The 24,268-nt window shown below is 35.6% G+C and overlaps 1 protein-coding gene across 5 annotated transcripts in view; it reads left to right on the top strand.

Annotated features, from left to right (window-relative positions):
• Nucleotides 1-24,268, top strand: part of PTPRD (protein tyrosine phosphatase receptor type D) — a 354,190-nt gene that overhangs the window by 220,285 nt on the left and 109,637 nt on the right. For 3 of the 5 annotated variants that reach the window (XM_062600474.1, XM_062600473.1, XM_062600477.1), the window contains exons 7-14: nt 726-995; nt 1,659-2,240; nt 10,821-10,954; nt 11,992-12,136; nt 15,596-15,901; nt 16,840-17,033; nt 18,849-18,875; nt 21,029-21,146. In XM_062600474.1, coding sequence (XP_062456458.1) covers nt 726-995; nt 1,659-2,240; nt 10,821-10,954; nt 11,992-12,136; nt 15,596-15,901; nt 16,840-17,033; nt 18,849-18,875; nt 21,029-21,146 — 1,776 coding nt within the window. The remainder of the gene's footprint in view (nt 1-725; nt 996-1,658; nt 2,241-10,820; nt 10,955-11,991; nt 12,137-15,595; nt 15,902-16,839; nt 17,034-18,848; nt 18,876-21,028; nt 21,147-24,268) is intronic. The other 2 variants (XM_062600476.1, XM_062600475.1) reach the window with 1 other exon arrangement.

Raw genomic sequence — 24,268 nt, 5'->3', positions numbered from 1 at the left:
CGACTATATATATATATGTATATAAATATATATATATATTTTGTATCTGCGTGTAACTATATATATATATATATATATTTTCAATGTTTGTTTCAGTGTTAGTGTGAGGTCTTGAGGCTGCATCCACTTTTGAGTCTGAAAGCAAATCAAATTGCTCTTTCAATGTACTGTAGGCAATGTGTTCCAGGACTTTGATGTGACGATGTGGCCTGGCACATTTATTCACATCAACTGGAAGTACGCAGCATTGAAGTTGGTTTTGATACTCAACTCTAGCATGCTGTTGACCCTCCAGTTTTCTTCTGTACATATATATATGTACATGCTTATAAAATACGTGCATATATATATGTGTGTGCGCACGTGCGCCAGTGTGTGTGTGTGTGTGTGTATGTGTGTGTGTGTGTGTGTGTGTGTGTGTGTGTCTTTTGCATGGTTTTTGTGTATTGTTAGAATGTAGTTAGTTGATTGTGAGGCCCTAATAGGTCTGAAACAGCCTTTGTATGAATGTGCCTAATAATATCTTCAAGTAAATATAGAATAATTCACATTGTGTGCAGACAATATTCCTGTTTAGTCATGTATTTCTTTTATATATATTTTCTAGCAGATCGGAATAATTCATTAAAATGTTAAATTGTGTCTGTACACTGCATGTAGTCTGTATAGAAGACTCAGTTTCTCTTTTTGTATATGTTATTACCTCCTTTTGTGCTTTGTTCCAGTTCGACGGGTCCCACCGAGGTTCTCTATACCCCCTACCAATCATGAGATCATGCCTGGCGGGAGTGTAAATATCACCTGTGTCGCGGTGGGGTCACCGATGCCATATGTGAAATGGATGCTAGGAGCAGAAGATTTGACTCCTGAGGATGATATGCCTATAGGAAGGAACGTCCTTGAGCTTAATGATGTCAGGCAGTCTGCAAACTATACTTGTGTTGCTATGTCTACTCTTGGTGTTATAGAAGCAATAGCACAGATAACTGTCAAAGGTATATCCTGAGTACATATATTGGATTTGGTTCAATCTTTCATTCATTGTCCGTATTCTGAGTAAATATATTTCAGTGAAAGAGACTATATGCTTCTAACTCACTTAAATCAAGAGAGTAATCATTCCGAGCATCATTGACATATACAGAAAATAAAGATTCAGATTGCAGTAGTTCTAATAAATAAATTAATTGTAGTGGTCAATTATTGACATTATTGCTTAGCTTTCAGCCTTTATTTTAAGGAGATGAAGAACAAAATTTTCTCACGTATATTTGTCAGCATCAAGAATCCGATTTGATTTTTTGGTTTAGTAGGGGTCCAAGTGGAATACCCACTGAGTGAGTACTAGAGTTCCAAACACATCTAAGAATCACACTGTAATGATGTACTGTCTCTTCGTAAGGTTATTGATCTGTGTATGCTTAAGAGACCTTGTGTGAAAGTCAGTGTCGTGGCTTTATATCAAAACATTTTATTGTAGGACTTGAAGTTATTCTGATAGTTTTCTGGAATAAATAACAACTGCCAAAAGCTTGCTGTGAAAGACTTAAATTCTAAATAAAGAAACATTTTCTTTCCATTTTAATCTTTTTGTTTTAATCACATAACAATTTGTGTTAAGTCTTAATTGTCTTTTTTTTTTTGGTGTTTGTCTTTAGCCTTACCCAAACCTGCAGGAACACCTGTGGTGACAGAAAGCACAGCAACTAGCATAACCTTGACTTGGGATTCTGGAAACCCTGAGCCAGTCTCCTACTACATAATCCAACACAAACCCAAAAACTCTGAGGAGCCATATAAAGAAATTGATGGAGTGGCCACAACACGCTATAGCGTAGCTGGCCTAAGCCCTTATTCAGAGTATGAATTTCGGGTAGTTGCTGTCAATAACATTGGGCGAGGTCCTCCCAGTGAGCCTGTGTCAACCAGGACCTCAGAGCAAGCACCCTCAAGTGCACCACGCAACGTGCAAGCCCGTATGCTGAGCTCTACCACCATTTTGGTACAGTGGGAAGAACCTGAGGAACCTAATGGACAAATACAAGGTTACCGAGTTTATTATACTATGGACCCCACCCAACATGTCAACAGCTGGACGAAGCATAATGTGGCTGACAGCCATATTACCACTATTGGGAACCTAGTGCCCCAGAAAACATACTCCGTGAAGGTTCTTGCCTTTACTTCTGTTGGGGATGGACCACTTTCTAGTGACATTCAAGTCATCACTCAAACAGGAGGTAAGCCAGCAGTGTAGCAGTGTACAGGATTTGAGCAAATAAATAAATAAATAAATAAATAAAAACTTAAATACATGCAGACATATTAGACATATTTTGTTTGAGTTTGCAACTGTTCAGAAATAATTCTTGTCAAGGATAGCCACAATTTATTCACGCTGCTTTAACAGACTACCTTTTCTCAAATTTTCATTGACAAGAGGACCTTATCCCTCCTCACACACATTTAATTTTCCAATCTTTCAATTTGTCTCAAGAAGTTTAACAGCAGCAACAGTATTCTCTTGGAGACTGTCGTCCTGGAGGTGGGCAAATGTTGTGGCTGCTGTAGGCAGTGCTGTTATGCACCAGCATTTTGTCAAGTAGTTTATCACCAGGTTCATCAATGATTTTCTACAGTATTTTTGTTTTCATTTGGGGTGATTCCTTATGCTACCTCATTCTATGAACAGTGTTTTGAAAATAAGTATTTGTGTCCTGCATGCATAGCCACAAAATTGAATAAGTTCTGAAAAACTCAGAAAACATGAAAATGTAAAGATTTTGTGTGCATAGAGCTGAGGAAACCTGCACAATTTTGATTTATAGATCAAATCCTAGTTTTCCCACTAAGAGCATACAACAATTCTGGATAGATGACAAGGTCACCATTTCTTTGTTTTATGTTTGCAGGTAGGCTGCTTTGTTTCTGTACAGGACTTCTAGGTCCATGAATTAGTTTTATTAGCAAAATACTGGCAAGCGCAGTGAAATACGTTGCAGAGAATTTTTATGAAATCAAAAGCCAGAAATTCTGGTAGAGCTAAACTTCAGGAGATGTTTTATTGCAGTAGTAAAGATGAAAAGCTCCCTTTGTCTCATGATTCAGAGAAGGGCGTGTGAAGTATTACTGTAGGTCAGTGATACCTAACAACGTTATATAATGATACTTGTAGTCAGCTGAATTTTCTAGTACTAGAATGTTCCTGTTGTAGAAGTATAGAGTCTCTCAATTTAAAAACTAGACATGTTGCTAAAGTATATCTGAGCATGGTTATACTGGATCCATTTTTTACTTCTGCATGCAAATCAGTTGATTCAAAGTGGACAACAACATGACTTTTATCAATAATAGAAATTCAACAGTTATCTGGAAATTTTTGTAAGTGTCGTGTTACACAAAGGTCTGAGTGTTGCCCTTTGCAGTATCGCAAATGAGAAGTTACTGAATTAATTTTTCAAGAGCTCCTTGTGCAGAGGTGATGCCTACTTACATATGTGGATGTGTATGAGTACATGTGCACATGTAAATAGGTGCAATGTATTTTAATTTTGGCTTTTGTATCGTTTATCAGAGACCAGTTTGACTCTCTTCTTTCCGAATCCATGTGCAAAAGGCTTCTAAGATCACAGTTTAGTGAGCTCTTTGTGCTTAAATTTACAACCTTAAACCTTCTCAGATTAGCAAGAGTTTATTGGTGGCTCCTGCAGAATAAGATGCAGAAATTTAAAAATGATTATCAAGTGAGGCTCAGTTGGGCTGGCCCAAGATACATGTCTTGTCCACATCACTTCAGAAAAGCTGTGTTTATTGAAATAATTACAGAAGTCACTGGTAGACATACCCTTCTGTTTCTGGTTACTGCTATAACCTGAAGAAATTACAGTAAAGTTAGCAATGCAGGAGGGATTCTCAGTGCAAGGATTTTGAACTTCGTAAAAGGGTTGACATAATAAATGATGTTTACCTGAAATTATGTTTAAAAAATATAAAAAGTAGCAAACAAGGCATTTTTTTAAGTGCCGATACTAACTGCTTGAAAGAATATGAACTTTTAAAGTCATGTAAGATAGAGGATACCCTCCAGTCCAGTGCAGGGTATATTTAAAAACCAGTGCTGAATATAAACAAAAAATTGAAGTTCTCCTATCTTTTTAAAGTGTCTAAGTGTTTCAATCTGGCAGTATAGGATACCAGTGTTTGCTTTTGAGATAATAGAATGTATATAGAATAATATGCAATATCTATATTTAATATACAGTATATCTGATTGACAGCTGTGATGTAAAGTCACTGATAGCTTAGTTTCTCACATACATATTATTATCTTGAGAGGAAGGGATTATAAAAATTAATAATTTTGTTTAAAGTTTTTCATGTTATTCATGAAAAACTCATTTTTTTTTAGTACAGCAAAGTAGTTCTTTTGAAATGACTGTGTCTGTGTTATCTTCTCACTTTGCAGTTCAGCCAAAAACTAGTTAAAAAAAAAATAGATTTCTAATTCGATGTATAAACTAGAAACATTCAGTTTGGGGGGAAGGGAAGGAAGCATTTTTCAGAAAAACAAATGTTAAAAAAAACAAAGTTATGTTCAAAATCTAATCTCAAGTATTCTATCTAACGACTTTAAGGGAAAGCACTGTTCTTTTGCCCTGCTGTTTTCAGCAGTGGCTTTCTCCCATAAAAAGGCAACATTTCAAGAGATTTGGTCATCAAAACCAGCTGTAGAGCTGAGCCTCGTGGAAAAGCAAAGCGTAGTTCCACATGCTGCACTTCAGAATGCCCTGACTCTGCACGCTGTGCCAAAGGGACTGATCCTGCTGAGGGCAGAGTCCGGTGCTGTGTGTTATTTAGGAGAACTGATGTACAAACACCAGATTTTGGAATAAAGACGTATCTGTATAAGCTTTTCAGTAACAATCTTGCCCTTTTACTTGACTTCATCTGAAAACAGAAGCTCTGTTGGTCTGTCTTCATTTAGCAACCCAGAACATTTCTTAGGTATTTTTCACATTTCCTTTCTTTGCTCAGTATGATCACTTCATGTACTCTGTAAACAACATATTTTATCCTGTGCATGTCAGAAAAATCCTTAAACTTTAAACTATTTGGGGATTTTTTTTAATTATTTCTTATTGCAATGTGCAAAGAGAATATAGTTACTGTAGTAATTTAGAGAATCCTGTTGTTATTCTGACCTTACCAGATTAGGCAGAAATAAGGAGACTCAAAGATATCCCAAGTTCTATCTATATATTCTCTATCAAGAGAGAGAGAGAATTCTGGAAAATACATGTATATCTGTGAATATATACATATTTAAACACAGAATTTATAGTATAAAACACATTGTTAACTTTAAACCGAGGACTGGTTGAGGACTGACAACAGAGGATTGTTACATTATTTTACTTTATATTGTTATAAAAGCTTAAGCTTTTGAAAGTACGAGAAAGGACAGTAATGGGAAGGTCAAGTGTCTGACTGTCTCTTAGATGAATGTAAAGGGAGAAATATTGCAGGACATGTCAACAGAGCCTTAGCTTAAAGGAAATGAGTCAGTGGTTTGGGAGTTCTTACTGTAAAAGAAAATTAGAAATTCAAAGGAAGAGAATGAATAGCAATAGAGAATAGAAGCTGTGTTGTACAGAGCTACCTACTTATCCTGGTGTTTCAACATCTTCCATGAACTCACAGCTGGAGAAACCTCACATCTGAAACCACTGTGAGGCTCATCTCATAGCCATGCGTTTCATGAAGGCAGAGCCCTGGACGGGAGGGGATCAGAGCATGCAGCTGGCACTGGTGTATCTGGTGTACAGCTAGTTTGGAGATGAGGCTGAGCAGATGTTTTTCAAGTGACAGAATTCCCCTTAAAGAACTTTTCTCATCATGTAGAGAAAAGTATTTCAGTTTTTGATAGCGCCCTACTCTCAAAACAAAACAAAATTTGTTAAAGTTAACTTTGCTTAAGTGGTCCACTCCTGTGTTTATTTGACTTAAATGCCACAATGATGAGAATGATGAGAGCCTCACACAATGATTTTCCTAGCTTATATACTTTCTCTCTTCTTTCTGGATAGAACACGAAATAACGTCTGGTTATGGGTTTTTTGTATTATCTTCTTGTTGAGTTTCTAGATTGCTTCATCTTCTTTGAGTATCACTTTTACATTGAAAACTTATTAACTCACTGTTTTTTCTCTCTGTTTAACTTAAATGTGATTTGATTTTCAGTAAAGGATCGTATTTACTTGCTGTTTTTTCAAGACAGAACACCTTTTCCACAGCTTTGATTTTTCCCCCTCTACTCCTCCTTTTTGCGTGCTCACTTTCACATCTTCTCAGTCTTGTCTACCTTCTTCTTCCTTTTATTTTGTAGATTATTTGCTTTATTTTTCTTTGTTGGAATTTTCATTCTGCTCCTCTTTTTTTTCTGATCCAGTGAGTTAGTAGTTAAAAAAAAAAAAAAAATAAATAAATAAAAGGTGACTTACTCAAAAGTACCTGCCTATAGGAACTGAATTAATAGATACACTGAATTCTGGTTTGCAAAATATACTGATGAGTGTTGGAAATGTGTAGCACAGATTATTTCTGACCATGAACTTGAGTATGGAAGAGGGCAGCTCATAATAAATTCAAGATAACTCCATTACTGCAGTGTTGAAATAGTGGGTCACATGACTGAACTTCTCTGAAGAATAATTTTTCCTCTCTTCATTATGTTCTCTAATCACTCAGATGAGAAAATGCTGACACAGTCTTTAATAAATTAATTGAATTAATAAATTGCCCAAGATTGTTTTTTCATTATATTCCATCAGAATCTGGTTTTTCAAAAGTGTGATATCTTTTTGCAAAAACAAGATTTGTTGCACATTCAACATTCAGTTGCAAGAGCTTTTCTGTCACAACCTTGTTCTCAGAGCAAGAGAGACATGACTCTGAGGGTCCATTTTATCATCTTATTCTGATCAGAGATGGACATAGAGCCATTTATGTATGATGAAGTCCAGCAATCATACAGTTTTCTGCATTTGTTTCTGGTTATGCAGCAATGAACACAAACAGCTAGGTGAGCAAAGGTATAGAATTTGGCATATAAATTTGAAAAGAATAATTCTGGACTCTGTTCTGTCCCTCAGTCATTGTGTGTACTGCCTAAGTTATGTCTTGTTTATAAGCATGAAATAAGAAAAAGGATACTTGCTGCACAGTGAAGCTATGGGTTTTAATATATGTTTACAGAGCACACTGATCTCAAAGCAAAAAAAAAGATAGTACTGAAATACTGTCTCTAAAGATAGCTCATGCAAAAGGATTCCATTCTGAGCTGACCATATATGTCACTAAGATAAGTAGTGATAAAGTAAGAGGTGATTTATTCAACTTTTAATGCTTCAACAAGAGTGTAAGGCCCACTTACATGGATTTTCCATTTTCCCTAGATTTTTTTCTATCCCTGAGGAAGATAAGAATCTTTCATCAGCTCCTACAGCTTGACTTAGTTTCTATATGTCACTGATGATTTTTTCTGAACTTGAAGAAATGTTATGTTTTAGTCAAAATTCCTAAACAGATAAAAAGTTATTGTTCCTTTCTTACCTCGTACTTGTTCTTTGGATTAAAACTTAGACTCTTTGCTAATGAGTTTATTACCAATACAGTTCTTTTGTTCTGTGACTTTATGGTTTTGTTTTCTCTCCTCCTCATCTTCTCTATCTGTTTGAAACCATGTGGATTTCCATACTACTTCTTTCCTCTCTCATTTTTTCAGTTAATTGTGGTTGAAGAGTATCAGGGGAGACTAGGATCTGCAGCAATACATAGTTTCAGCAAAGAGTATTTGGGAAAGTCCAATTAATGGTTGGTTTGACTTCTTATAAAATAACAGTGAATTGCAGACCTAGGATCATAAAGCTTTTTTTGAGAGGAAATTTTTAAAGATAAGGGTCTTGCAACACAATTTTACAGAGAGGCAGGAAATAACTTTCTGTGATTGGTATCTTCCACCTGCTTGTCTTGTTTATTATTATAACAAATAGTTATGAACCAAGGGTCATATGCATCACTTAACTGGTCATTAACTGCCTGATTTTCTTCCACAATTCACATACCTATAGATAATGTATGGATCATGTACATTACGATCTGTACAGAACAACTCAGGCTAGCAGGGACCTCAGGAGGTCCCCAGTCTATCCCTGCCCAAAGTATGCTCAGCTGTGGAAGCAGACCAGGCTGGGCAACCTCCGTGGACAGAGACGGCACCCCATCTCTAGCCTGGCTCAATGAGGGAAATACAGCTTTGCCCTGTGGATTATCTCCCACCTCTGATCTGAGGAGCGTTCCTGCTGTCCCTTCTCAAGTCACTGATAGTGATGTGGAACATAAGACAGATAACCGAAACTACTGTTTGACCTTTTGTGAACATAAGGAAGGAAAGCAAGTCAGTGTGTGTGCTTTATGACACATGATGAAGCTCTTACGACTCAAAATTGTTTTTATAAGACACTTGTGCTGATTTTATCAAATCGATGAGACCCCTTTCTGATGCATCACAGACTTGTGAGTGGGATTATTTTTCCTTTGTGAAGTTTACATAATTGACAGGAGTTTTTGCTTTTACTTTTCTGTTCTTATTTTGACAAAACCCCCAAAGGACCAGCAGATGTTACAGGCAATATCTAGATTCCAGGCAAAGGTGATGTTGTAATGCCAATTTTGTTGTTCAGCTTCTTTCCTGAAATAAGTTCTTCCTTGCTCCTTCATACTCATTGAAGCAAAGTATTTTTTCCACAAGTCAGTGTTACCATACTATTATCATCAGGTGAAGCAAGCAAAATCCTGTACAGCCACAAGTACCTTCTTGAGTTTCACAGTGCACCAGTGCAGTTGAAAACACCTCTGACAAAGAAGACTTCCAAGTACCCCTCTGTACTCCAGAATTTATTGTTAAGTTTTGACAGGCTTGCAGTATAACTCCAAGTCTATGTTGAACTGTGTTCAATTTGAGGCAAATCTGCTGCTATTACCAGCCTCAATTTGTTTTTCAGGAGAGCTCTGAAACAGCTCATCTAAAATGTTCTAATGCTCACTAATAAATCCATTTATACAACTGTATGCTATGGACTTGTGGAGTGAAAGTTTGACATAGTGGTATTTTAGAACCTGTTTCAAAGTTAGGAATTATCCAGTTATCCTTGTCTCTTGCTGCTAATTTAAAACCATTTGATTTTAAAAGGATGAGAATAAATGTCTTGCCATTAGAATTAATTATGTTGATATTTACTGTAATTACTCTCTGTGCTTTTTACTGTGATCAGAAATCCATGAAGTGATCTCTTATTACACTAGGTTATCTTTCAGAAAAGTAATCAATTACTCCTTTTTCTTCTGCAAAGAAGGAGACTTTGGTCTCCTGTTCTCCCTCACTCATTCCTTCAGAAATAGGCAACATTCTCCTACATTTTTTCTTTTCTATTTTGTCCTATTTCTGAAAAATACAAGTGAATGGTAGGGAGCCAACCAAAAAAAATTTTTTTGGAATATGTACCTCCTGTTGACAGGTTATCTGTATGTTTAAATGTTAGATATCAAACCTCTGTCAGCTTACACAACAGTAGTGAAATACTCAAAATGACACTCTATGGAACATAACAATCTGGGGAAGACAAGAATTACAAAAGCGTATTATTTCTACTTTCTGCTCCTTGGTGTTTTTAAATCTGTTGGTGTACAAAATAAGGGTACTTACGTAGAATAATATTCTGCTCTGAAAAGTGACTGTGAAACAATCATTTTTATCACATCCTACTTAGCACACCTGTTCTCAGTGTGCACTAAGTATCATATTTCATTATCTTTCTGAAAAAAATTAGGCATAGTGCATTTTGTTCTTGAAAAGCCAGAAGCTGTGGAAGACTGTTTCATACATTATCAACAGCGTTGTTAACTGAAACTAATGTTTTGGAACTTGGGTGCCAAAATGATTCTATACATTCCAATAGCAAGATATATTTTCCTGTCATTTCCAAGCCAACTTCATTATTTGCGGTAGATTTGAAGAAGTAAATGAGGGTAACATTTAGTCTGGATAATCTCTGTGACCTCATTACCCAAAGCTTAACTACAAAGATTTTCCTTGACTGCCAGAGATGAAGTTTCATTTCCAGTTACTGGAATTAGAAAAGGTTGTTACTAGAAAGACAACTATATTGATAAAAATATCTGTCAGCAAAAAGATGGAAACATGCCACTTGATGAAAACATTGCTGAAGAGATATTTCTGCACTTAGTGCATATAAAAACATTCAATATTTAATGCCTTCTTGAAGAGCAGGATGTGTTTAGTATCTGAATTACTTGTGAACTGAGCAAATCATTTCTGCATTTAGAAAAACATGTAGTGATTTTAATACCTTTCTGATTATTCCATCCCATTTTATTTCAAACTTTCATTTCCAGCATATGCCTATATATTGATATGCATTTGCCATTTCACACATCAGTTGAACTTTCTGATATTCTTCACTAGACTTTTGTTCAGTTGCTTTCCAGTTGTGTGTGCATTATTTACAGTTCGAAAGATTTATTTGAAATCTTTGGTAATTTGTAATGGTAAATTATTTTTTTTCAGAGTCCAGATTAATTTAATTCATTGTTCAGTTAAACAATGTGTTATTTAAATTCAGTAAGTTCAGTAAAATTAGTATTGTCTGAAATATTCAGGTGATAATTTAAGAGATTTGAAAAATAGGTGTTGAACTAGACAAATAAACAATGGGCATCACTGTTCAACTTTTTCTCTTTAGTGCCTGGTCAGCCGTTGAACTTCAAAGCAGAACCTGAGTCTGAAACAAGCATATTACTTTCTTGGACACCTCCACGTTCTGATACTATTTCCAGCTATGAACTAGTTTACAAAGATGGGGAACATGGAGAGGAGGTAGATGTTGTACATCTTTTAAATTATCTTAAAATTCTTAAATGAGTTAAACTTCAAATGCTGCAATAGTTTGAAATTGATCTCTTAGTTGCTGTCTTTAGTGTGAATACCTTGATAGTAAAAGGTTGGTTAAATGGAGAAATCAGTCTAACAGTAGACTTTGAGTATGTAAACGTCAGAAAATACTGTTGATGGCCACTAGCTGGTGGAAACGTTGCTGTTGTTTGCAAAACTTGTCTGTAGAAGTTGTGTGCAGTTTCAGATGTTGTAATGGTCTTGGCTCTCAAAGGCTGATCCTTCATGAAGGCTTGGAAATAGATATGCTTGGGAGAATGATTAAAAAAATAAGGCATGATATTGCTGGATGACCCCCCAAAAAGGCAAACTGGTAGTCCCAAAAGGTAGCAGGAGAATGTCAGTGCTCTCCTGCAGTCTTGTCTTATTGCTAATGTTTCAAAGAGCCTAGGTTTATGGCAATTTCACACATGCACTGTAGATGCATAGGCACATTCTGTACTGCTTGGCGGTAGGGAGAGAAGATCTGTTATTTTACCTCCAAATAGAAAGGCCCCTGTTAATGTCTTACATTTTGGAATAGTTTGCTTCTTAAGATTTTGAACAGAAGTTTAACTATAGGCTAACCTTAAATCCAAGATTACTCACATCATAAAACCCTGTATTTTGCTGCCCGAAGAGGTAACTATAAATACAGCTTTGTTCGTGTGTTAGTGTCTGAAAAGCCTTTTATACTTTGTACATAGCTATTACATCCTCAAAGATTCAATCAATATTTCTGCCTGTAGGTCTTATTAAGCGGCCTACTTTAAAAAATTGTTTCGTAATGTATATTTGTCGTTAGTAATGTATTCATCTTTTGATATTATCATTCTGTTATTTTCTTGAATTTAAATCTAAGACTCTTGTCAATGGGGTTATCTTTAATGTGTACAAGTATTTCTTCTATAGACAGACATACAGAATTCAGAATCATGGAATATTAATCAAGACATCTGGTTCTCTTACTGCTTAACCTTTAGCAACGTGTTTCCACTGAGCCTACTACGTCTTACCGCCTGCAAGGGCTGAAGCCAAACAGCCTGTACTTGTTCCGCCTAGCTGCCCGTTCTCCGCAAGGCCTGGGTGCTTCCACAGCAGAAATCTCAGCCAGAACCATGCAGTCAAGTAGGTGTCTTTCCTTGCTAACTTTACTCTGATTTGTTGTCTTTGTCAAAGAGATGCCTCTCAGAAACCCAGAGGAACAGCAATAGAGGAAAAGACTGAATGATGCAAAACAGCACTCAGGGTGCTTAACACAGCAAAAGGGTGCTTATGCTTAAGACATATTTTAGAGGTATGCTGTGGTCAATTTAATACATGAGTGGCTCTTGCATATCATCAGGAAAGGACTTAGTATAAAGAAAGCTAGTGTCCAAGAATACGATTCTATGCTGTAATAATAATCTTTCATTTTTATGCCATAATAATTTATCACAGACTAGGTGTATATGACTAATTGTCCTCTATCCTTAAAATTTCCCCTGCGCAATGTGCAGATTTCCTATAATACTAGTTTAAGCCTGCAGCAAAGTCCTGTAATACGAGCATTTTGTAGGTGGATCAGTTTGATTATTTCATATTGTACAAAAAATTTCCACAAAATTTTTCCTGTGTAATGACTAATGCTTCTGAATTTTAGTTAGCAATTATTTTACGTGGGCTTGTTATGATATTTGGTCATTTTGACATCAGTAGAAAAACTATGTTTTGACTAGATGCTTATATTGAACATAAGCATATGTCACTACATGATGAAACTCATCAGATTTGCCTGCAAACATTTGTCAGGGATTCAAATATGTATTTTAAAATATTTAAATTAAAACTTAATTAAAATGATCAGGTAAGCAAGGGTGACATCCTGAAGAACTCCTCCTATCTGATAAATTATGCTTTCTTAACAGTTTTCATTACACTACACAAATGTTAAATTTATTTTGTTTAAAAATAAATGAACTTTTCTTAAAGTGATATTATTTAAAACAAAAATTCAGATTCTTAATTAACATGCTATTTTTTAGTTTGCAGTCTCTGAAGGATCTGATTACATCATCATTCTTTATTAGTGTTATATATTAATAATTCAGATAACTAGAGAAGTAATGCTTTAGAGTTTTAGTTTAAACAAAATTAATGGGCTTCCACAAGCCTTTCTGTGTCATTCTAAATAAACATAAAAGACATTATTATATAGCACAGGACTAGTTGTAGAGACAGTGACAATGTCCATCTTGACTTTAACTATCGAGAATCAATAATTTAATGAAAAAAGGTGTTTATCTTCTCTGAGAATTATTTCAACTACTAAAAATATGCATTCTTTTATTTGTTGAAGATTGCTCAAAATGTGCATATAAAAGAAATATTTAAGGGCCAAGGTTGTGTATAACTAAATTGACATTTTACCTTTCTGGAATGTAGGAATGCGTTATGCTTTTTTCAGCCGTATGTCTTCAGATAGTACACAAATTTGGAAATCAGTCAAGCCTTTTTAAGATCAGAGTCAGTTTTAGTTTGGGTGAAGTCAGTAGCAAAATCTAATTAATTTCAGTGACATATAAGCAGACCGTGTTTGTTGAAAATATTTGCAGTGGGTTTTGAAATTGTGTATTTTAAGAATACACAGTGGTAGCATACAGTGTTTTCAGAATATACAGTGTTAATAAAACTGGTTACATGTGGTAGGCTGTGAACATCCTCAGTTACATAACTGCAATATTTTGCATTTTCTAGAACACAGTGGATTAAGCATTACTAAAATTCCATCAGTTCATTGGCAATATTCACCAGACTATTCTGTGGCCTTTCATCTTGGTTTCAGGGAAAGATGCTACAAGGATTTATTTCTTCATGTGCAAGATCCTTAAGGGTATTTTACTTACATTTTTATTTCCTGCACAGATTCATGGTGGAAGGGGACCAGCCTGTTTTGAGTTCTCGATTACTAAATTACCTTAAAAAAAAGTCCAAATGAGATAATTTTTTTCTGTCTCCCCAGCCACCCTCTCTAGCCACTTGAAATGCTGGTACCTTCCCTCCTGTTCTCACTTTGTAAGAGCAGCATACCATACTGAGTAGAATGCCATTGATCCCTGTAGAAAAGCTGTGGGGAACTGAGAGATACGTGTGTAAATGCAAAAGGTTGCAGCAGGGTCCTAGGCCTTCTGTGTTCCTTTAATTTTGTTTGATGTGCCTAGAATAAGTGCTAGAAATTATTATTTTTTATCTCAAAAGAGAGAAAAAAGAAAGCCCAAAATAATGACATAAAGATTTTGCACCCAAAATGGATTATTTGCCCTATAAGATAGAGGGCAGAAACAGGAAAGGAGTCAATATCCATTGCTTCTGCCAGTGAATTTAAACTAGAGCTCCTTTATTTGTTGTTGCGCCATATAGTCACACATACTAATAAAGCATACACGTTACTAAGTCCATGTGCATTTAAGCACATAAATGCATACCTAACTTTCAGTGCCTGAATTGTCTCATTGAAAGCAGTGGAATGGCATACATACTCTGCCACACATGCTCTGGCAGACTCCTCTGAGTACAGATCAGCAAAGGTGAGCACTTTTGCTCTGGAAGATTGGTACTGGTGAAAAGATATGAAGCACAAATTCAGAATCTTTCACTTTTCTGATCTGCTTTAGTTGTGGACTCTCTTTGTAAAATGAATCTTGACACAATATTTGGGGGTAGATTTTTTTTTTTTTTTTTTTTTTCCTGTAGAAGTTACCTAAATTACTGGTAGGATTTAATTCTTTACTAGCAAAGGTGTGTCCAAGAGGAGTTAAAAAAAATAAAACTGACAGCTGATCTAGGGTAAGTACAAGTTACAGTCAGAATCAACAAGCCTGTCACTTTTTCCTGGTAGGTAAATCTTTGGCTAAGATTTTCTTTATCGTATATTGACTGCATGCTTCCAGTATGTTGGCTACAATAAATGTTTGAATAAATGCTTTCCATTTAAACATTATTTGTGGTTGACTTGTTCCAGGCAGACTCAGTTATAAAAAGAAAGCTGAAAAATTAAACATTTGTTTTGGTGAACGGGGGACTACAAAAATATTTAGTGATTTTTGGAGTAACTTCTAGCAGTTATTGCAAGTTTTTTACAGCTCTGTTAAAAGAAAATAAATATTCTCCAAGAGTATAAGCCCACTTGCAGGGGATATGTCCAAATTTGTAAATAAGTACATGTCACCTATCATTTAAAATATAACTTGCACTAACTGCAGTTATTACCAGGGTAGGTCTGTAGTCATAAGTATCACGTTTTTGTTTAATTTCAAGAAGAATTTCAATTACAGGTAGGTAATATTATTTTGAGGGTTCATTTTCATATATTTCCCCTACATCTTTTTTCACTGTTTAGTTGATTTACTCATTTTCAGTTTCCTCATGTTAATAAGCCAAGGTGCATATGATTATCTGATATTTTGCTTTTTAAGTTTGTACTTTTTTGTTTAGTTTTTATTTTAATCTGGTTGCCTTTTATTTATTTTTATTTTTTCTTTTGTTCATTTTTTTCAATCACTCCTATCCTTTCACTCAAATCCTCCTTTAACCCACTACTGAAATTAGAGCCATCAGCTCCTCCTCAAGACATTAGTTGCACAAGCCCCAGCTCCACTAGCATTTTGGTAAGTTGGAAACCTCCACCAGTGGAAAAGCAGAACGGCATTATCACTGAATACTCCATCAAGTACATTGGGATTGATGGAGAAGATGTCAAGCCCCATGAAATTTTGGGAATTTCCTCGGACAGTACCCAATACCTTTTGGAACAGCTGGAAAAATGGACTGAGTACCGGATATCTGTGACTGCCCACACTGATGTTGGACCTGGCCCAGAGAGCTTAGCAGTATTGATTCGGACAGATGAAGATGGTATGTTGCCTCCACTACATCAGTTGCACCTCTATCGATCTGCTGTGTTTTGTATAAGCTAACAGTATTTTTTTCCTGCTCCTCTTTTTTTCCCAAATCACTATTATTATCACCATTTGAGTGTTTTAATCAAAGGCTTGTCCTTTGCACGTCATTTTTATATTTAGTATTTTTACTTTTTAACAGAAAATACCATTTTGTGAATGAAGTGAATCTACTGCTCTTTTGAGCCCATACACATCCTTCTTTCTCCTACTACTACATAAAAATAATTCTCAGGGGAAAATCTTTCTGCATTTTTCTTGATTTAACAGTTGTTATTTTTAGCAATTATGTCTATGAACTTTTCTCCACGTATTTTTTTAACTTCTTGTTCTGTGCTGTGTTTTTTTTATTTTGGTTTTGGGTTTTTTATTGAGTTTTGTTTTTAATCTTGGAAAACTGATGCTTCACACATTTTCTTTTCTTCCGTGCGTGAAAGTGACAGAAGACCACCTTATTGTCAGCCTCCTTTTTATACTACTAAAAAAGCCCAAACCAAGAAATAGCAAACAAAAACAAGGGAAACTTTTTTGGGGAAATATTTTGTGTTTTTGTTATTATTATTTCAGTGATTATAAAATCTCTTTGTACTTTAATGCTTTGACTCTCAAAGCATCTTCCTTGGCTTTTGTACATTTTTACATGTTTTTCTATTTCTCTAATACTCTTTTTTCTTCCATTTTTTGCATCAGTCATGGTTTTTGATCTTTCACTGAAAGGTAGAGCAGATTGGTTGAGCATTTTCATTTGTTGAACAATTTATATTCTTCAAAGAAAACTTAGTGAGTCTGCCCTTAAAAAAAAAAAAAGAAAGAAAGAAAGAAAGAAAAAGAAAAGACTCTGCATGGGTGGGACAGGTGCCTGTAATTCTGTTTTATCCAATGATGTTGTTCCAGTTCCTAGTGGTCCTCCTCGCAAAGTCGAGGTAGAGGCTGTCAACTCTACTGCTGTTAAAGTGTCATGGCGTTCACCTGTACCCAATAAGCAGCATGGTCAGATCCGAGGATACCAGGTCCACTATGTCAGGATGGAAAATGGAGAACCCAAAGGTCAACCCATGCTGAAGGATATCATGCTGGCTGATGCGCAGGTAACAGGATCATTTTGTATTCTTTCAAGGGTCATGCTGGAAATATTTCATTTGTGAGAGCTAAATTGAACTGTCTTTTTATTTCCATACTTCAGCCTACCAGATATAAAATTTTGTATTTATTTTAACATTTTTTTTCCAGAATGTTGTGCTTTCTGGTTCTTTGTCCAAATCTAGGTGACTTTTCCTGTATAGGCACATATCAGGAAAACCCCAACTAAATGCAAGGCTGTGTTTTCTGCTAACTCCCTTTAACTTAAATATTTCACCCTATATCTGTTCCCTGAAATGGAAAGCACCAGGAGCATCTGAGTCAGGTCACAAACAATGCAGTAAAATGTGCATCATCCAATCCAAACACATGATATTTCTTTGCTTCTGTAGAGAACCTACAGTCAGATTAGAGGCCTATATACCCACTTATTACAGTGTTTCTATCATTAGTGTGTATCCATCTCATATGTATGTACATATCCACACATTTCAGAGGAAATGATTTTTTAGTGCAAATTCAGAAGTCACTGACATGTTTACACTTTTCACTTTTCAAATCTGTAACTGTGTAAATGAGAAGATTGGCATAAAAAGGTTTAGGGTTGCTTCTGATGCAAAATTTCTGATCCATTTAAATAAATAAATAGATGTGATGAAAGCACGAGCCTGATCACATCAAGTTTAAAAAGCCTCTTAAAACTGGGTCTTACTGATTGGGATATACTAGTGCTCTGTCAGACTGGAGATGCTCTGAGTTCCTGGTGCTGGAGAATTGAACCTATGTTGAAACTATTATCAGGTACAAACCTCTCACAGCTAGTTCTTAATGTATATGGGAATGACTGGAGATCATTACAAATGATAATCTTAGAATGAACTAAATAGTTAAATTTTAACATTTTAAGCATTTTATGTGAGTATACAATGGGGTTTTTTTGCCCTTTTTTCTCCCGCTCTTAGCTCTAACTTTCATCTATGCAGATACATTTTTTATGAGCAAATCTCCTACACACTTCATTTTGCAAGCCTATTCTCAAAATGCTGTTTCAGTTTCTGGAGAGCCTTGTTATTTTACTTTTTTTTAACTTTGTCTGCCTACCAGTCTACTTTAGAAAACTGTGTTTAAGGGGTTCTTATTCCTTAAACAGCTGAGAGAAAGCAGGAAAAAAGGAGGGCAGGACAGGGAAGCAGAAGGACATGAAAAAATAGATGCAGGGACTAGATGGGATTTTGGAGCACAAATCTGCCATTTTGCCTTCAAATTGCCTGTTTGCCTTTGCTTCATTTTAGAAGAGTTGTCTCTGCTCTCGTCCCAGTACTCCTCCTTGCCTCACTCACTTTCACGGCCCATGTGTTCAGGACCGGGGTGCGGTATAGATACCTTGCTGGAGATAGACCTTGATTAGTGTGGTTAGGATTTACAAATACATACATGCCATCTTGCTGTTAATTCAAATAAGGCATTGGATTAATATGAGAAAACTAAGGTTGAAATTGAAATGCATATGGCCTAGTAACATGATTAAATAAACCAATTAGCACTTGATTCTGTCTTGGTGGCTTTTACCAATGCAGTCTATCATAAAATATTACTGCATGGTACAAGAAGATTCATTGCCCAGGAATATGTACTATTCTCATCTTCAAAGTTGCTGCTTTTGTGCTTTGGTGGGGAGCAGAAATGGAATTGAGAGTGTCTGGCCTGATTTCATTAATGAGATTTTCAAATTACTACTAAGAAGAAATGATTGCCTCGAGAAGGCTACAAATCTTTCCTTATTTCTTTTGTTTTTCTTTCCAACATTCTTTACTCTCAATCAGTGGGAATATGATGATACTACTGAACATGTGAGTAATTATTGACTGGCCAGCCAAAAAGTTTTTTTTGTTTTCTTTTTTGCCTGTTTGCTTGTAACCATCTTTCATTTAAAAAAAAATTTTTTTGTCTTTTGCACAGATGCATGTACTAACATTATCAGTTGTTTTTTTTTCCCTGTATGGCACTTTTTCCCCCTCCCCAGGAGGGATGTGTGGGAGGGTGTTGCTTGTTTTGTACTGTGGTTCAGCATGATGTTGAAATGTACAGAAATGGTTTGTGTTTTCTTCTGTTGTGGTGGCTGTTACTAACTTTGCCTCACAAAGCAAAGATGTTCTTCTTTAAAAGAAGGTGCTAGAAAAATAAGAAGTGTGGTTTAGAATACCTAGCAATGCCCACAGGTTTTTCTGAAATTATTGTAAGGCTAGCTGCTTTTTGTGCAGCTGAAAGTCAAATTCAGTTGAACTTTTTCTTTTTTTGGTAATTTGATAAATCTATTTTGTATACTTACCAGCAGGATCAGAAAAGCGAAATGCCCTGCAGTGATTATGTCTAAGTAATATGAGTTTGCCATATCCAAATCACATTTCTAAAAGACAGCACTACATGTCATCATATCTTTGTTACACTATAAAGTACTGTTTGTTTTAGATGAGGCTAACATGCATAGCGCTGTTTCAAAGGACAGTATAATTTGTTTTGCCTTTTTATTGTTTTATTCTGTTAACCTCAGGTGCAATTTCCTTCCAGATGATCAAAAATATATCTTGCTGATTTTGCTCTTTAGGTTCAATTCAATTCTGAGACAGATTCTCAGGAGTTTTTATATATATATATATATATATGTTTCTATTTTGTTAGAGGCATTTTGCCTACTCCTGGTCATCACCTTGTAATTTCTATATTGCTAATAAGAGACTGAAAATACGTTGCCATCTGTAGTGAGCTCATACCCACTGTCTTGAAAAATCCATTTACTCTGGATAGTCTGACCCGTAATTTTTATATTAACTTTTATGGTTGTTTCATTTGAAGTGTGTGATTGCACATTTTCTGTTTATTTTTGACACATAAATACACTATTTCCCTGGCAGCATTGAAATTTAGTGTAAATACGTTCAGCCATATGAAAATAAAAAGGTGTGGTTACAGACTAGAAGCTGAAGTGGGAAAATTTGGGCCGATCAGTTACTTCCCGATACTGTCCTTTTTATATTCCTCCATGAAGAAAATATATCGAGGCAATGCTTATGTGCCAAGTTGAGGTATCAAGATTTAACTTTTTTCTGGCTTGCCTTAAAGCATGACATAAATATAACTTGTTTAAGGTGGCTGGCCCTTCAGCATCGTGTGGGTGGGTGGGTGAGTGGGTGTGTGCTCATACATACAAGGATTCACTTTGGTTAAGCACTTTGTGTTTGGTCCTGCTCCCATTGCCATAAGCTGAGAAATTACTTGTGTAGATGCTGTGGTTTTCTTGAGGGTCCTTCAGATTTATTCTCTGACCGGATTGTTAATGCTGTTTGGGTTGGTTCTTTGAGCCCTTAAAAAAGAGAGTTGTTTCTAAAACACTCTGAAATCTTCATATATCTTTTATATCTTTATATTCCTACTAGTAATATAGAAGCCATTTAAAACACTAGATGTTCAGGAAAGGGCAGACTGGATGTTACACAGGTTGCAATTACAGTTTTGCAAAGTAAAGAGGATTTCTTGTTTGGCTGAACCATAATATCTTATGAAATGGGCTGCAGCTGAAACACTTTCTTATTCCTAGGGATTTCACACCTAAATCAAGGATGTCCAGTGAATGACTAAATCAAAATGAGTTTCTCATTTTTGCACATACATTCATTTCACAATATCAGTAAGATTCCCTAGATGTATTTCAGAAGGGTTTATTCGTTGTTCACGTCACTAAGCCTTTGGCCTCGTGCCTTAAATTACCTGAGGCATGTTATTTAGAAATGTGCTGTCTTTTATTTCTTAAGTAAGTGAAACACCTTGCATTATGAAACGTTTCACACAGAAGAGTTTGTTGGTGCTCTCAAGTGCTTGCTATCACTACCCGTAGCACAGAAGTGTGTGCACCATATGAAACACACAGGAATTGACTGAAACATTCTGTACTCTCTTAGCAAACAATACATTTTTAATACAATGTTACTTTTTTATTTCATCTTAGGAAATGATAATTTCTGGGCTGCAGCCTGAAACGACATACTCCCTCACTGTGACAGCCTATACAACAAAAGGTGATGGAGCCCGCAGCAAGCCCAAACTCGTGTCTACTACTGGTGCAGGTAATACTCATATGCCTTTCATCTTCAAATGAATCCTTAGACTTGCCATTTTAGCTTTGTACTCCTGCTTGTTGGAAGTCTTCTGTACCATAGAAAGTGTCTGTAGGACACAGAGTTTGGTGTCATTTGGCCCTTCACTTAAGCACACAAAAGCAAATCGCATTTGTGCCTTTTTCCATTCAAGAAGTGGCCAAAAGTCCTATTTAACAATATACTTTCTCGTAGCTCTTCCATTCTGCTTAGTGTCATCTTAGATTGAAAAAAATCAAAATTCAGAGCTAAGAAACATATTTAAAAAAACTTATGAAGGGCTTTTCTGATCTGCATGGGAGAAGCAATGTAAAGTAGAACATGGAAAGAACATCTATGTGTCAGTTGCAGCTTACCTCAAAGGAGATACTATGATTAAACAGAGGATTAGAAAACAAGAAATGAAAGTCCTGCCTGTGAACCCAACAACACAGAGGCAATTTGAGACACCATCTGGAGCAGAATGCCACATGGCAACTGTATGCAGTCTGCATTTGATCACGTGAGAGTGTAGCTGGGAGTGTCTGGTTGTGTGACCAATCAGCTGATTCATTTGCCTTTTTGGTAGCATGAACTGAATTATCTTTAGATGAGGAACAGGGTATTTTAAGTTAGAATGTCTTGCAGTGGCACAGCTTAAACAGGTGATGCCTCCATAGCCTTAGTTCCTCTGCAACTGTTCATTTCCTTGGTTTTATAATGCAGCCTTTGAGAATATACCATTGCACGGAAACTTTTGTAGCACCATTACAAGCTGTCATAATAGTAATTTATTTTTACATAGATGCAGAAAGTCCAAAAGACATACGTAGTTGTGTTTATGCACCTTGATGCATTTTTCAAAGCAAACACTTAATGTGAAGCACATCTAATAATTTCAGAAACATTTACATCCAGTTTTCTCAGCTTCCTTGGGAAAGTCTCAATCTTGGTGACTAGATTTATGACATGTTGTGTTTCAGATGTATTAGTACCTTCTAATCATTATTAACAGATATTGAAAGTTTCCTTCCAACCTGTCCTCATTCGCAGAATCTTGTGGTTCAGAAAAAAATGAAATATATATTTCTTGATTGTATTTGAACTAGATTTAGGAAAAGCAGCAATTGATCCTTCGTTATTTTTAAAATTCAGTTCCCAGTGTAAATAAACGAAGTTGTAATGATCGCGATTTCATTATTTTCTAGATAATATTATAGGCTATGCAAACCTACATTCAAAACTTACGTTCATCTAGCTAGACTTTATTCGCCATTTATGGGTCACTATTCTAGAGTCGCTAGTGCTTCTCCTTTAGAAAATCTAATAATCTCATCCTGTGTAAAACCCAAGTGATGGAAGAGCAATTGAGAAGCCTAGGCTTGCCTATAAACATAGTATGTGTTATATGTTTCTTGCTGCTCACTTCATCTGGTGGCCAAATACCATGTGTCCCTGTTCTCCAGAACAACGAAGTTACGATTTTGCTCCTTCATACATGGATATGTGTATGAAGATCTCTCTGCCTTGCAGTTACAGCAAACTTTGGTCGAGCTCTTTTTTGTAAGGAAGATTCCCATACAGGTGTTTGATAAAGGAGGCAATAAAGACAGTATCGAGACTTCTCAGCTCACTGACTTTCCGTAAGAATAGAGTGGACAGATGACAGAATGGTACATTAGTACTCTTCCCAAAACAAAGCACCATGGGCTTGTAGGTCTCAGCCAGCTTTTCTCTGATTTGAAATAGAAAGGATGAAGGATTCTATTCTAATAAGAATCTATTTAAATATTAAAATAAAGCAAGGGAGGAATCTGACTAATCTAATTTTCTGAGGTTTAAATAAGGTGAAGTTGTGTTAGTATGATTATATTCATATCAGATACAAAGGAGAATAAAGATCTATTTTTCTGTTTACTATTCATAAGTAATGACTTAAAAGCAGTTAAATAAAGGATAAATTACTGTTCTGCTGTGCCTGGTTACTGGTATAAAATCATCACTTATATTATTAAATGGAAAAAATCACTAAATGTAAGTGAGCCTAGTTTGTGGCAACTATAGATATTAGTGAAGTCACAATGTGGCTAATATTTTAATTTCAAAATATATTTTCCATTTTGTATTCACCTTTTCTTCCTCATTTTAAGAATTGCGTGAACATTTCTAACTCAAGTTTTTAAAATCTCTTAAATTTCTGATAATTAGGGTGAGGACAATATAAATTATATGTGATTAACAGGACAGATAGCAATTGAGACTTACTTGTCACCAGTATCATATAATTTTAGTTAAGAATTCTATCAGACCTTCAGCTTCTGTGTCTCAGTAGTTGAATTTTACAACACAGCTGCTTATGCATTATTTGAAATTTGTTCTCTGTGCTGGACAGCACTCTTGAAATCGAGACTTCAAACTAAGCTTCATCCACGCTCAGCTATAGTTCTTAAATAAAAAAATCAATGTTTCTACCTGATTTTTTTGTGACTAAGAGGAGAAAATTTCCATGAAGACTGCTGATATACTGTATATCACCTGATGGAAACAAATTATTTGGAAAATAATTTGGAAAAGGCAGTTTGCATGAACTTCTGCTAATAGTGTCATGCCATTACAACTGGTAGCTGCAATGACTCCTGCAAAGGACCATTTGAGGGAGATCTTGCTAGACAATTATGAGGATGGACTTTATTAGAAGATCAGAGAATATATTTTTCATAAGCATATTCATTGTATTTGGTTCTTGGCAAATTTAGGTACTACTTTCCAAATAAATTTCTAGATATAACTATTCTGTGATGCAACTATGTGCAGGATTTCACAGAATTCTGTCCTTTGTCTTAAAAGGCTAGTACTTAAAAATGAAAATGTTATCTAAAAGCCATCCAGTAATTTAAAAGTGAGAGAGAAATATTTTCGTTCCCTATCAACAATTGCTATCTTGACAAAAAGAAAATTCATGCACATCATAAAATCACATAGACTCCATATGAAAAAGAGTGAACATTGTTTTTTACCATTGGACAACATAAGTACTTTTTTATCATTTTTTAAAAATTGGCTAAACGAGCCTTTTTAGTTCCCCTGCTCTGATCATGAGCAAGTAGTAATTT

This window comes from Rhea pennata, chromosome Z, assembly GCF_028389875.1.
Source record: "Rhea pennata isolate bPtePen1 chromosome Z, bPtePen1.pri, whole genome shotgun sequence".
In the NCBI taxonomy this organism is placed as follows: domain Eukaryota; kingdom Metazoa; phylum Chordata; class Aves; order Rheiformes; family Rheidae; genus Rhea; species Rhea pennata.
Note: the sequence above shows the minus strand (reverse complement) of the source record. Positions and strands in the feature narration are given on the sequence as shown.